This window comes from Halichoerus grypus, chromosome 5 (genome assembly GCF_964656455.1).
Source record: "Halichoerus grypus chromosome 5, mHalGry1.hap1.1, whole genome shotgun sequence".
In the NCBI taxonomy this organism is placed as follows: domain Eukaryota; kingdom Metazoa; phylum Chordata; class Mammalia; order Carnivora; family Phocidae; genus Halichoerus; species Halichoerus grypus.
In genome coordinates, this window is record NC_135716.1 from 98,934,070 (window position 1) to 98,949,566 (window position 15,497).

At 38.7% G+C, this 15,497-nt stretch overlaps 1 protein-coding gene across 1 annotated transcript in view; it reads left to right on the forward strand.

Moving 5' to 3' along the window:
* VAV3 (vav guanine nucleotide exchange factor 3) overlaps positions 1–15,497 on the forward strand; it is a 362,307-nt gene that overhangs the window by 314,714 nt on the left and 32,096 nt on the right. The window contains exon 22 of the mRNA XM_036089450.2: positions 11,531–11,565. Coding sequence (XP_035945343.1) covers positions 11,531–11,565 — 35 coding nt within the window. The remainder of the gene's footprint in view (positions 1–11,530; positions 11,566–15,497) is intronic.

The following is a 15,497-nucleotide window of genomic DNA, read 5'->3' on the forward strand; positions in this document are numbered from 1 at the left end:
ATCACCCAGTCACCCCATCCCTCCCACCCCACCCCCCACTCCAGCAACCCTTAGTTTGTTTCCTGAGATTAAGAATTCCTCATATCAGTGAGGTCATATGATACATGTCTTTCTCTGTTTGACTTATTTCGCTCAGCATAATACCCTCCAGTTCCATCCACGTCGTTGCAAATGGCAAGAACTCATTCCTTTTGATGGCTACATAATATTCCATTGTATATATATACCACTTCTTCTTTATCCATTCATCTGTTGATGGACATCTTGGCTCTTTCCACAGTTTGGCTATTGTGGACATTGCTGCTATAAACATCGGGGTGCACGTACCCTTTCAGATCCCTACTTTTGTATCTTTGGGGTAAATACCCAGTAGTGCAATTGCTGGATCATATGGTAGCTCTATTTTCAACTTTTTGAGGAACCTCCATACTGTTTTCCAGAGTGGCTGCACCAGCTTGCATCCCCACCAACAGTGTAGGAGGGTTCCCCTTTCTCCGCATCCCCGCCAACATCTGTCATTTCCTGACTTGTTAATTTTAGCCATTCTGACTGGTGTGAGGTGGTATCTCATTGAGGTTTTGATTTGGATTTCCCTGATGCCGAGTGATATTGAGCACTTTTTCATGTGTCTGTTGGCCATTTGGATGTCTTCTTTGGGAAAATGTCTGTTCATGTCTTCTGCCCATTTCTTGATTGGATTCTTTGTTCTTTGGGTGTTGAGTTTGATAAGTTCTTTATAGATTTTGGATACTAGCTCTTTATCTGATATGTCATTTGCAAATATCTTCTCCCATTCTGTCGGTTGTCTTTTGGTTTTGTTGACTGTTTCCTTTGCTTTGCAAAAGCTTTTTATCTTGATGAAGTCCCAATAGTTCATTTTTGCCCTTGCTTCCCTTGCCTTTGGTGATGTTTCTAGGAAGAAGTTGCTGCAGCTGAGGTCAAAGAGGTTGCTGCCTGTGTTCTCCTTTAGGATTTTGATGGACTCCTGTCTCACATTGAGGTCTTTCAACCATTGGGAGTCTATTTTTGTGTGTGCTGTAAGGAAATGGTCCAGTTTCATTCTTCTGCATGTGGCTGTCCAATTTTCCCAAACCATTTGTTGAAGAGACTGTCTTGTTTCCATTGGACATTCTTTCCTGCTTTGTCAAAGATGAGTTGACCATAGAGTTGAGGGTCCATATCTGGGCTCTCTATTCTGTTCCATTGATCTATGTGCCTGTTTTTGTGCCAGTACCATACTGTCTTGATGATGACAGCTTTGTAGTAGAGCTGGAAGTCCGGAATTGTGATGCCGCCAGCTTTGCTTTTCTTTTTCAACATTCCTCTGGCTATGCGGGGTCTTTTCTGGTTCCATACAAATTTTAGGATTATTTGTTCCATTTCTTTGAAAAAAGTGGATGGTATTTTGATGGGGATTGCATTGAATGTGTAGATTGCTCTAGGTAGCATTGACATCTTCACAATATTTGTTCTTCCAATCCATGAGCATGGAACGTTTTTCCATTTCTTTGTGTCTTCTTCAATTTCTTTCATGAGTATTTTATAGTTTTCTGAGTACAGATCCTTTGCCTCTTTGGTTAGATTTATTCCTAGGTATCTTATGGTTTTGGGTGCAATTGTAAATGGGATCGACTCCTTAATTTCTCTTTCTTCTGTCTTGTTGTTGGTGTATAGGAATGCCACTGACTTCTGTGCATTGATTTTATATCCTGCTACTTTACTGAATTCCTGTATGAGTTCTGGCAGTTTTGGGGTGGAGTCTTTGGGATTTTCCACATAAAGTATCATATCATCTGCAAACAGTGAGAGTTTGACGACTTCTTTGCCGATTTGGATGCCTTTGATTTCTTTTTGTTGTCTGATTGCTGTGGCTAGGACTTCCAATACTATGTTGAATAGCAGTGGTGATAGTGGACATCCCTGCCGCGTTCCTGACCTTAGAGGGAAAGCTCTCAGGTTTTCCCCATTGAGAATGATATTCGCTGTAGGTTTTTCATAGATGGCTTTTATGATATTGAGGTATGTACCCTCTATGCCTATACTCTGAAGAGTTTTGATCAAGAAAGGATGCTGTACTTTGTCAAATGCTTTTTCTGCATCTATTGAGAGGATCATACGATTCTTGTTCTTTCTTTTGTTAATGTATTGTATCACGTTGATTGATTTGCGGATGTTGAACCAAACTTGCAGCCCAGGGATAAATCCCACTTGGTCGTGATGAATAATCCTTTTAATGTACTGTTGGATCCTATTGGCTAGTATTTTGGTGAGAATTTTTGCATCCATGTTCATCAGGGATATTGGTCTGTAATTCTCCTTTTTGATGGGGTCTTTGTCTGGTTTTGGGATCAAGGTAATGCTGGCCTCATAAAATGAGTTTGGAAGTTTACCTTCCATTTCTATTTTTTGGAACAGTTTCAGAAGAATAGGTATTAATTCTTCTTGAAATGTTTGGTAGAATTCCCCTGGGAAGCCATCTGGGCCTGGGCTTTTGTGTTTTGGGAGATTTTTGATGACTGCTTCAATTTCCTTAGTGGTTATAGGTCTGTTCAGGTTTTCTATTTCTTCCTGGTTCAGTTTTGGTAGTTGATACATCTCTAGGAATGCATCCATTTCTTCCAGGTTATCTAATTTGCTGGCATAAAGTTGCTCATAATATGTTCTCATAATTGTTTGTATTTCTTTGGTGTTGGTTGTGATCTCTCCTCTTTCATTCATGATTTTGTTGATTTGGGTCATTTCTCTTTTCTTTTTGATAAGTCTGGCCAGGGGTTTATCAATCTTGTTAATTCTTTCAAAGAACCAGCTCCTTGTCTCGTTGATCTGTTCTACTGTTCTTTTAGTTTCTATTTCATTGATTTCTGCTCTGATCTTTATTATTTCTCTTCTCCTGCTGGGTTTAGGCTTTATTTGCTGTTCTTTCTCCAGCTCCTTTAGGTGTAGGGTTAGGTTGTGTACTTGAGACCTTTCTTGTTTCTTGAAAAAGGCTTGTATTGCTATATACTTTCCTCTTAGGACTGCCTTTGCTGCATCCCAAAGATTTTGAATAGTTGTGTTTTCATTTTCATTGGTTTCCATGAATTTTTTTAATTCTTCTTTAATTTCCTGGTTGACCCATTCATTCTTCAGTAGGATGCTCTTTAGCCTCCATGTATTTGAGTTCTTTCCGACTTTCCTCTTGTGATTGAGTTCTAGTTTCAAAGCACTGTGGTCTGAAAATAGGCAGGGAATGATCCCAATCTTTTGGTACCGGTTGAGACCTGATTTATGACCTAGGATGTGATCGATTCTGGAGAATGTTCCATGGGCACTAGAGAAGAATGTGTATTCCGTTGCTTTGGGATGGAATGTTCTGAATATGTCTGTGAAGTCCATTTGGTCCACTGTGTCATTTAAAGTCTTTATTTCCTTGTTGATCTTTTGCTTAGACGATCTGTCCATTTCAGTGAGGGGGGTGTTAAAGTCCCCCACTATTATTGTATTGTTGATGTGTTTCTTTGCTTTTGTTATTAATTGCCTTATATAATTGGCTGCTCCCATGTTAGGGGCATAGATATTTACAATTGTTAGATCTTCTTGTTGGATAGACCCTTTAAGTAGGATATAGTGTCCTTCCTCATCTCTTATTACAGTCTTTGGTTTAAAATCTAATTTGTCTGATATAAGGATTGCCACCCCATCTTTCTTTTGGTGTCCATTAGCATGGTAAATGGTTTTCCACCCCCTCACTTTCAATCTGGGGGTGTCTTTGGGTCTAAAATGAGTCTCTTGCAGACAGCATATCGATGGGTCTTGTTTTTTAATCCAATCTGATAGGCTGTGTCTTTTGATTGGGGCATTTAGCCCATTTACATTCAGGGTAACTATTGAAAGATAGGAATTTAGTGCCATTGTATTGCCTGTAAGGTGACTGTTACTGTATATTGTCTGTGTTCCTTTCTGGTCTATGTTGCTTTTAGGCTCTCTCTTTGCTTAGAGGACCCCTTTCAAGATTTCTTGTAGGGCTGGTTTCGTGTTGGCAAATTCCTTTAGTTTTTGTTTGTCCTGGAAGCTTTTTATCTCTCCTTCAATTTTCAATGACAGCCTAGCTGGATATAGTATTCTTGGCTGCATATTTTTCTCATTTAGTGCTCTGAATATGTCCTGCCAGTCCTTTCTGGCCTGCCAGGTCTCTGGATAGGTCTGTTGCCAATCTAATGTTTCTACCATTGTAGGTTACATATCTCTTCTCCCGAGCTGCTTTCAGGACTTTCTCTTTGTCTCTGAGACTCGTAAGTTTTACTATTAGATGTCGGGGTGTTGACCTATTTTTATTGATTTTGAGAGGGTTTCTCTGTGCTTTGTGGATTTTGATGCCTGTTTCCTTCCCCAAATTAGGGAAGTTCTCTGCTATAATTTGCTCCATTATACCTTCTGCCCCTCTCTCTCTTCTTCTTCTGGGATCCCAATTATTCTAATGTTGTTTCGTCTTATGGTATCGTTTATCTCTCGAATTCTGCCCTCGTGATCCAGTAGTTGTTTATCTCTCTTTTTCTCAGCTTCTTTATTTTCCATCATTTGGTCTTCTATATCACTGATTCTTTCTTCTGCCTCATTTATCCTAGCAGTTAGCGCCCCCATATTTGATTGCACCTCATTAATAGCCTTTTTGATTTCTACTTGGTTAGATTTTAGTTCTTTTACTTCTCCAGAAAGGGTTTCTCTAATAACTTCCATGCTTTTTTCAAGCCCAGCTAGTATCTTTAAAGTGATGATTCTGAACTCTAGATCTGACATCGTACTAATGTCCGTATTGAGTAGGTCCCTGGCAGTCGGTACTACCTCTTGTTCTTTTTGTTGAGGTGATTTTTTCCGTCTTGTCATTTTGTGCAGAGGAGAATAGATTAATGAGAGAACAAAATGCTAGCAGGGTAACAACGTCCCCAGAAAATATACTCTAAACAAATCAGAAAAGACCTGAAGCAGTGGGAAAAGAAAGGGAAAGAGAGAAAAAAGAAAACGAAAAAAAAAAAAGAAAAAGATAAAGATAAAAACAAACAAAAACAGAACAAAACAAAAAACAAAAACAGAATGTGATCAAATATGATCAGGCTGGTTTATAGATCAGTGCCACACACTAGATTTTGGGTGTATTTTGGTCTGTTAAAAGAAAGTGCCTCCCAAAATTTTAAAGAAAGAAAAACTTATATATGTACAAAAATAAGGGTTGATATGATGAAGGGATGGAATATGACTGTAAAGATGGAAATTATAAAAAATTTTATAAAAGGAATTGAGAAGTTGTTTGAAAAAAGAAAAGAGGATTTAAAAAAAAAAAAAGGGAGAGAATGTGATCAGGCAGGGGAATAGAAAAAAACCATACACTAGAGATTTAGAGTATATTTTGATCTGTTAGAAGAAACTATCTCAAAATTTTAAAGAGAGAACAACTTATATATATATACCAAAAATACGGGTAACTACTATGAAGGGATAGAATATGACTCTAAAAATGAAAAATAAAAATGTTTTTTTAAAAAAGGGATTGATAAGATGTTGGTTGAAAAAGAGAAAAAGAAAAATTCAAAAAAAAAAACAAAAAGAAAAAAGAAAAAAAGACAGTTAAAAAAAATAATTAACTTTGAAAGACTAAAGAATCATGGTAAAAAAGCCATGGATTCTATGTGCAGTGTTCCCCTAGCACTGGAGTTCTGCCGTTCTCACTGATCGGTAAACTTGGTCTTGGCTGGCTGTTCTCGCTGATCTTTTGGGGGAGGGGCCTGTTGCCGTGGTTCCCAAATGTCTTTGCTGGAGGCGGAGTTGCCCCACCCTCGCCAGTCTGGGCTAAGTAATCTGCTTGGGTTTGCTCTCCGGAGTTTTTGTTCCCTGCAAGCTTTCCGTACAGCTTTGGAGGCGGAGAGTGAAAATGGCGGCCTCCCAGTCTCTCCCCCGGAGGAGCCGAGAACTCGGGGCCGCGCTCCTCAGTGCGCCCCCAGAGAAAAGCAGTCAGTCACTCCCGTCTCCCTGGTCTCCGGCCGCACTCCGTGCTCACCCGGCCTGTGACCGAGCGTTTCTATCTCTGGCACCCGACCCAGTGCGGAGTCTCCAAACCCACCAGATCCCTGCAGTGTGCTCCCGCGCCTCTCCTCCCGGGGGAGGAAGGTGAGTCTCCCCGGATCTGCCGCTTGTTGGGTCCCTGCTGGAGGAGCAGTGGCCCGACTGTGCTGCGGATCACGGTTTATGGCAACCCCGAGCTGAGAGCCCGCGCCTCGGCTCCGTCTCTGCAGCCAGCTTCCCCGCTCTGACACCTGGGAGCTCTGCCGCACTCAGGCACCCCCGGTCTTTCTGTGACCCCGAGGGTCCTGAGACCACACTGTCCCACGAGGGTTCCACCCCCCACTCAGCCACCGGAGCGACTTCCCACAGCGGAGCCGACTTCTAAAAGTTCCGATTTTGTGCTCCGCTACTCTATCACTTGCCAGAAGCGGCCGACGGAGGCCCCCTCCACCACCGTCTATCCTCCCGAATATCGCCTCGGATTCACTTCTCCGCACGTCCTACCTTCCAGAAAGTGGTCGCTTTTCTGTTCAGAGAGTTGTTGCTATTCTTTTCTTTGATCTCCTGTTGAGTTTGTAGGTGTTCAGAATGGTTTGATCCCTATCCAACTGAATTCCTGAGAGGAGACGAAATCCAGGTCTCCTACTCCTCCGCCATCTTGCTCTGCCCCTTGATACCACTCTTATTTAATTATGTAAGCAAAATGAATTTTTAGTTAGTTTTCTGTCATTTGTATGAACAAGATTCAAGCCTCCTGTGCTTAAAACAATGATATTTATATGTCGGCAGGAAGCAGGAGATTATACATTCTAATATTAAGATGTTTGGGAACCAAAAGACATCAAATCAAGAATATTAAACATTTCATATATCAAGTTCTGTTATCTTTTTACAGCCTCTTGAAGTTTTATTTTAGGAAAATTCTGGCACGTGGCAGGTATCTAATACACTTTGTTGTGTGAATGAACAAAGGGGTGAAAAAGCAAGAGAAAATTCCTAGCTGAACCTACGTAATTAACAATAGTAGATACTAATTATATCAGCTTATAGTGAATGGTATTTGGTGACTCAGTTACTAGAAGGAAAAACATGTTCAGAATTTTAAGCTGGTAAGGAGTTAAAGGAGTTAAAAATAATTATGGGTAGGAATACTAACTAAATATTGTTTTATAGTGCAAAGTTAATAGTTATTAAAATTTCAGTGCTTAATAAAATTGTAGATTCATTTGTTGGTTTAGGATAAGTTAAGATAAGTAGGTGGAGAGATTGGAGGGGAGGATATGTTGAAGGAGTTTGGAAGATGGTATCTCTTTTGACCCTGGGACATATTGTTTATCAGGGGTCCATGAGTAGTGCGGAATATTCCATTCTGAGCTCAAAGGTTATTCTCCAGTATATGCTGTGCCAGTCTCTTCAAAAGTTCTGAAGTATACAGATAGAAAGTTAGAACTGAGGAAAATGCAAGAGGAATATAAATGAGACCATTTCATCCCTGGTAATATGGTAACTGGGGACAAAACCTGGAGCTACAGCACAGTGCAGACTTGGGTAATGCTTTGTGACTCCCGAAGTCCTCAGTGGGTGAACAAGAAGAAAACAGTTCCACAGAAGATATGTCTATCTTCATCTTGGATCTGGGTTGGGAAGAAAAAAGAAAGCAGTCTCCCGTAAGAATTCCTAACTTTAGATCCAAAAACCACCCAGGCGTAGGGCTGAAATTCATACCAGCTCTGTGACTGAAATAATTCTAAGCTAGAAACAGTTTCAAATGATTCCACATTGATTGTGTTTCCAGTACAAATACAGATTGTCTCTGGATTGGAGCCTCATTGCACACAGTCCTTAGAGGATTTCTACAGATAAAGTCTTAGGGAGTATAAGTTCACAATATGGGATCATCACATTCAGGATTAAACAAACCATCTTAAGCAAAGTTCAGAAAAAATAAAATTCAAAATTAGATACACAAAGACAGCAGATACTGTAATTATCAGGTACCAAGGTCAAATTTTTATATTTAATATGGTTGAAGAAATAAAAAAGAATAAAAGTCTAAGAAGAGAACAAGCCAGTCTCCAAATTTCTTGGATATATTTCACAAAGAATCAGGCAGAGTAAGTGAAATGAAAACCTTAATGGAAACATTAAATGACATATTAGGCACAGTTGGGTAGAAAATTGGAAGACAAATCTGAAGAAACTTCTCAGTAGTCCAGAGAGATTAAGAAATGGAAATCTAACAGAGAATGGAGTGATAAAGTTCAAATGCATGTTATTGAAGGAGAGAATAGAGATAGTGTAGAAAAGCAATTTTCAAATAAATAATGGCAGAGAATTTTCCAGAACTTATGGTAAAACTAATCTGAAGAGTCAAGAGTATATGAAATTAATCAACACCCACACACATTTTAGTTCATTTCAATGGCAGAACATCAAAAACGAGGAAATATTAAAACCAACCTTAAGGAGAATATGGATTACCTATAAAGAGTTGATGATTTGACTCATAGCTAACAACAGCAATAATGGAGGCAACAAAAGTTTTCACTTCTGGTAGTTGTCAAGTAGCCTCTATTGGATCAAGCTTCCCACAGAAAACAACTACAAGCTCTGGGCGAGATATTAAAGCAATAACAAAAACAATCTGAAGGCATTGGCTAAGAGATGAGTTGACACTCGGTAAAAGGGGATGACACTAGGTTAGTTTCCTGGTTTTGCGGCTGGCTTGAGGACAGATACTAGGTTGCACCATGCAGGGTAGATAAAGTTCAGATAGAAACTTCATAGTGTCACTAGCTTGAAGAAGCAGAACGTGGAGTTGGAAGGAAAGTGGAAAGGGAGGCAGGAAATCTTAGGAAGGTGTCAGAGAGGGAGGAACCTCGAGTTCTGTGTATAAACTTTGCCTCAGTTTAGCTGCATGGTGCAGACTTTGTCCCAAAGTGGCTCAGTTTAGGCTCAAAGAACAAAACTGAGAATTCATCTGCTTCTCCCCATAGGGATGATAGTTTGCAGTTGGAGTTCAACCAAGTTAACTGCCTACTTTAAGAAAAATCACACTCTTTCTAGAAGCATCACAGAATTCAGAGCTTCTACAGCATATTATTCAAATTGTCCAAGATACTATCCAAAACTACTCAATATGTAAAGAAGGAGGAAAACACAAACTATACTCAAAAGAAAAAGCAATCAAAGGAGAACAACCCTGAGAGGTCCCAAATGATGTAATAAGCAGGGAAAGATTTTTAAAGTAGCTATTATAACTATGCTCAAGGACATAAAGGAAAGTATATTCATAATGAATGCACAGGAAACTTCAACAGAGAAATAGTAACTATTAAAAAGAACCAAATGGAGATTCCATATTGTGAAACTTTAATCTTTCAAGCAATAAGAATGATATGTTCAAAGCTTTGAAAGGAAATTAGTCAACTTACAAATCTATCTTTCCTCCGTAGGGATGAAGTAATGACATTTCTAGCCATGGGGTGCCTGGGTGGCTCAGTTGTTAAGCATCTGCCTTCGGCTCAGGTCATGATCCCAGGGTCCTGGGATCGAGCCCCACATTGGGCTCCCTGCTCAGCGGGGAGTCTGCTTCTCCCTCTCCCACTCCCCCTGCTTGTGTTCCCTCTCTCGCTATCTCTGTCAAGTAAATAAATAAAATCTTTTAAAAAAAATTTTTTTTAAATGACATTTCTAGCCAAACAAACACAGCAAACTTACCTCTAACTGTTCCCTCTAACTTGCATAAGATGTACTTCAGGAAGAAGCACATATCTTATATATATTATTTTACATGCATGCTCTATATCCAGTAAAATATTTTTTAAAACTGTATGACTACAGCCAAAGTTTAACAATGTAAACAGCCTGTGATGAAGGTAGAAAAAGGCATTAGGGAGAAATGATCAAAGTTGAGAATATATTCAAAGATAGGAAAGTATCCAGAAGAAAAGTATCTATTGTTTTATATAAGAAAAGGGCCCAAAAAAGAAGTGCTGAGGGCCTGTGACAGATGGAGAAAGATAGGATCCCACCCTCAGTATAGGGATTAGTGCTGAGAAGATAGTCCTGGCACTTCACACATCAGAATATATTCACCAAAGAGTGAGAAAGCTCTAGAAGGACATCAGGGTGAAACAGCCTGGGATATTGGTTCTGCTTTAGAATGTTCTATCACCCTTCATTTTCGTGGATCTTCAGCTTTCCCAAGCCAAAGAAATCCATAGAATATGTTGAAGTTCTTTTTCCTTCTCTGTCCCATCTTTGTTTTGTTGGTTTTGTTGTGTTGTGTTTGCTTTTTTTGTTTCGGCTCTCTAGGGAGAAGGGTTGATTTAGGAATAAGCATGCATTTAGAGAATACGAAGAGGGAGAAGGAAGGAGGCAATATTTTTCCATCAGATTTCAGAAGCCACGTATATCTTCTAAAGAGAAATCATTGAAGATTGATTACTATTTGTGAAAACAAAATGGTATAAGAAAATATTTGCAGGATTTGAATGGGTGTAATATACTCTACATATTATTTTCTGTGTATCAGGATTTTACATGGTGGTGAAATTAGATGTGTCATCCATAGGATAAAAATATTTAAATACTAATAACTTTGGAGATGCTCTGACCAGAAAGATAATTTTGTTATATATAACTATTAACCTGGAAGGTCAAAATAGTAACAGCCCATTATGAAAACTGACATAGCTAAGAGACGTATTTACATTGATCAGAGCTCTATTACAAATTAAGGGTAACAGAGATTCATGAAAAATTTCTAAATACAAAACAAACTATCCATACTCCTTGTCTTTTCTTAGGAATTTATAAACTTTGTTCCCCTCTAATAGTATGTATTTGGTTATTCTTGGAATATTAGTGTACCTTCTTTGGCTTTGTCCATCTTGTAGTTATAACCAGCAACTAGAAGTTTTCTTCTTCTTCTTTCTTTATTTGCATAGCAAATGTAACATTTTTCTCTTTTGCAAAAGCTCCATAGGAGAAAAGGGAAAAATGAGTATTTCCCATGACTTTTCATCAATAAAAAGTTTGCCAGTTAGTAGACTTCAAAATCAGAGGTTAGAATTTGTGATACAAAATAAGAGTCTATATCCAGTATATATTGTTTATTTTGCCTGTTTTCTGGGAAAGCAAAGTGCTATTTGGTTTTCCTAACATTTTCATTTAATTTTCTGTGATAGGATTAAACTGCCTTGATAATAAATACCAAAAGCTTCCAATTCATATTTTTCCTGTTATCTCTCCTCTTGGAGGTACAGTGGCGGTTAAAATGAATGAAAGAATGAATTAAAGTGAAATGAATTATTTTCTACTTACCTGACATATACTATGATTCACTCTGTATAAAATTGCCAATGGATGGTTCCAGGACTGTGCTATTTAGGGTTTTATAGAGCTGAGTCAGCTAAACTGAATTAATGATTGATTCCTAAAAGCTTCCCTTAAGTAAACTTAATCTATTTTTTGGCTTTTTATATCCTAGGTGCCCAAACCAGTAGATTATTCTTGCCAACCCTGGTAAGTATTAAAAATGTTTATGTAGCTAAGTTGAAATACCATAACCTTAGCTCCAGGATGCCTTAAATGTGGGGGTAGTAAACCACCTTCCATTTCTATTTATCCTGGCTAAAGTTGTTTTCAAATACGACAAAACACCGTAATGAATTTATATATCACTGACCTTTCCATAACTTCATCAGAGTGGTGTGTGTGTGTGTGTATGCATGCACACACTTGACTGTAAATTCAAAGTTTGTAACAGCCACAGAAAGGAATGGGACATAGGCAAATATGTGTCTTATATTTTGGAAGAGTAGATTTCATGAAACAGAGAAAAAAATATATGATTATGTTGTCTAAAACTAAAAATTAGCCCAGAAAGGATAGTAGATCCTAAACTGTAATATGAGAGGAGCAAGATGTATCCATGTCTAACATTTTGGGTCTACATGGAGCCCACTTACCACTTAGAGGCTAGCATTACCACTAATAGAAACAAGGAAGCAAAGGGGATAGTGATTATTACTTTTTAGACATGATGAGTTTAAGGGGAAGTGAGTGATATCTTCAACTGGAAAAAATCTATTTAGGATCCAGGATAGTTATCATCATCATATGGTAATAACTAATATATGCCAAGCACTTACTATGTGCTTAGTATTTTACATGTTTTGTTTCATTTTGTTTTCCAACATCTCTATGAGGAACGTTGTTATTATCTTTACAGATGAGGAAACAAAGGTTAAGGCCATGCGAGTAGTAAGTAGTAGAACCAGGATTCCAAGTTATGCCATCTGTACATTGCCATATTGCCTCTCAAAGTACAAAATGTGGGCTTATTTACTTATTTATATTTGTTTCCCTGAATTTTATGTTTGGCTCCTTTTAAAATGACTGCATCTGTTTTATTTTCTGGATATAAAGTATATATGCATACAAATTAGATATCAGTATATGTATGTAAAGGAGATATTCTGAGAGTATATAGTACTAGTTCAGTTTGCAGGTGTAGATAGAACACCGGAGCTGTCTGGTATTTTTAAAGTGTTCTTGGAGCGCCTGGGTGGCTCAGTTGGTTAAGCATCTGCCTTCGGCTCAGGTTATGATCCCAGGGCCCTGGGATCAAGTCCTGCATCGGGCTCCTTGTTCAGCGGGGAATCTGCTTCTCCCTCTCCCTCTGCCTGCTGCAACCCTTCCTGTGTGCTCTTTCTCTCTCTCTGACAAATAAATAAATAAAATCTTTAAAAATTTTAAAAAAATAAAGTATTCTGATTATTTCCTATTATATAACCAAAGCATAGAAAACGCCCAGGTGTTACGGGACAACACTGTTCAAAGTATGGACTTCTTCCCATCAGCCTCTTTCTCTCTGCAGCCATCATGTCTGCCCTCAGTAGCTATTACCTGCTTTCTCTGACTTCCCTGAGCTTGCTAAAGAAATTATAGCAGGCTTTGGTAGAACTGGGAAGCTTTGCTACATTTTTACTTAGTTTAAGATGAATTTGAGGTCAGAACCACATGGAATTAAAAATCATGATCCTGACAGGAATTAAATTTGGAGAATAGAGCTGATAGCTTGAATAATCAAAGGGAACAACACCAGGAGCTGATAAAATCAGGAGAGTGTGGTGATTAGCTTCCTTCTCTTTTCTTTTACTATTTTGCACATAACTAGGCATAATAGTTACAAGGGTGATGATTTTAGAGATAAATACTAATGCCACAAACTACATGGATTTTATTAAATAAACATATAAGATACTTGGGAACCATTCAGGGCGCAGGAGCTGAGTTTTTGAACACTTTGTTTTAAGATGCACCCTTGCATATATGTAAAATTCTATTGAAAATATGACTTAGAATAGTATTATTCCTAATGATAAAAAAAATATCAAGGTGTTCAGATAAGGAAAGAGTCTTGAAGATAGGAACAAATAAAGATATTTCATAGTAAAATTTTTAAATTACTTTTTTTCTTTTTCTTGAGCAACTTAGTTTATTCACACTAAACAGTTTCATGGGAAATGCTTTCTGCTAGGGGACAAAATGGTCAAGTATATCATAAATGGAAACTTCAATTTTGGAAATACTACACTGTTTAGAGAAAATGATGCTGAATGATGACATGTGGTTCTCAAGTCATCGAGAAGTTGGATATCCACCAACTGCATTGTCTATTCATTACATCTCCATTTAAAAACAAGTTATTCTCACTAGGTAAACTTTGTCTCTTGAGTAGAATCAAGGTGATTATCTTCATTTGCCTGGGTATAGAATTCTAGGTGAGAAATTATTTTGCATCTCAGATTTTAAGGCATTGCTCTATTGTCTTCTAACTTCCAACTCAATGCCATTCTGATTCCTTCCTTCCTTCCTTCCTCCTTCTCCTTCCTTCCTTCCTTCCTTCCTTCCTTCTCCCTCCCTCCCTCCCTCCCTCCCTCCCTCCCTTCCTTCCTTCCTAAGAGAATAAATCTACACCTTTATTTATTTACTTTTCAGTAAGTTTAAATCCTTGAGGGATACAGCATCACACAGATTCTGTGGCCAATGGCTTTAGCAGGAAGTTTGCTTTGGAATTTGGCACGAACCATGCCACTGTTTCCATGAGCATGAGTTACTCTTCCCCAGATTACTCTGGTTTCGTTCAGTTTGCCACCAAGAGTCACTGTGTTGTTCTTTGTTTTGTACACATAAGCACATCTCTGCCTAGGTAGAATTCAGTTTCATCTTGAGCATAAACACCTTCAATTTTAAGAAGAGCTGTGTCTTCCTCTGGTTCTGGAGACCCTACTTATAGACTGCAAAAATGGCTTTGGACCACAGCCTTCCAGACATATTTGTTGATTTAGGGGTCCTCTTCCCAGCAGGCCTCCATATGTTCCAAGATGGTGGAAAGAGGCCATTCTGACTTCTGATTCTTTGTATGTAATTTGATTGTGAGGGGGAGCACACACCCTGCAGGCAGGGATGAGGCATGGGGCTTAAAACTGGGGAACTATCTGAAAATCCGTATGAAGAACAGGATGCAGATGCCAAGGTTCCTACACCATTCTACAAGTAGTGAGACAACTTACTTTTCCCTACCCTAGCAGGAGAAGTAGAATTAGAAGGTGTATTATGTGGAAAAATTGAGGCATGTAGGGCTTACACTTAGAGCAATGCCAGCAGAGATTGAGGGAGATGCTATACTGCAGAGTAGTCAAATTAAGGAAAGTCTACATACTGACTGATGACAATCCCCAGTTCCTTTGTGTAGCTCAGTTCCAATACTGTGACAGCTGGGTCTCATACACACAGACTATCCTCATTGCATCCAAACAGAAATCTGGAAGATTTTTCTCTAAAGGAACTGAACAGACTCAGTAAAAAAAATCCTAAAATCCTAACATTTGGGTATTATCCAGCCCCATGAATCACATTCTTGCCAAATGATTATGTTCCTACCCAGCGAGTCTACTTTGGTGCTCCCCACCCCCACAGAGATGCCTCTCTCCTAAATATAAACAGACAACAAAGAGTAGCCAGGCATTTGAGAAAAGCCTTGAACTAAAGAACAAATAGAATAAATGGGGAAAAGAAATGAGGAAAATACAGACATTAGAATGAGCAGAAGAAAGATTTATTTTTAAAGCCTTTAATTTATATTCTCAGAATTAAGAGATGACAATATACCCATGGAAGTGAGCTGGTTGTTTTATAAAAGGAAAATCAGAGAACAAGAAAGAGCTCTTAAATTACGTATTAAGGGGGCGCCTGGGTGGCTCAGTCGTTAAGTGTCTGCCTTCGGCTCAGGTTATGATCCCAGGGTCCTGGGATCGAGCCCCGCATCGGGCTCCCTGCTTGGCGGGAAGTCTGCTTCTCCCTCTCCCACTCCCCCTGCTTGTGTTCCCTCTCTCGCTGTCTCTCTCTCTGTCAAAAAATAAATAAAATCTTTAAAAAAAAAAAAATTA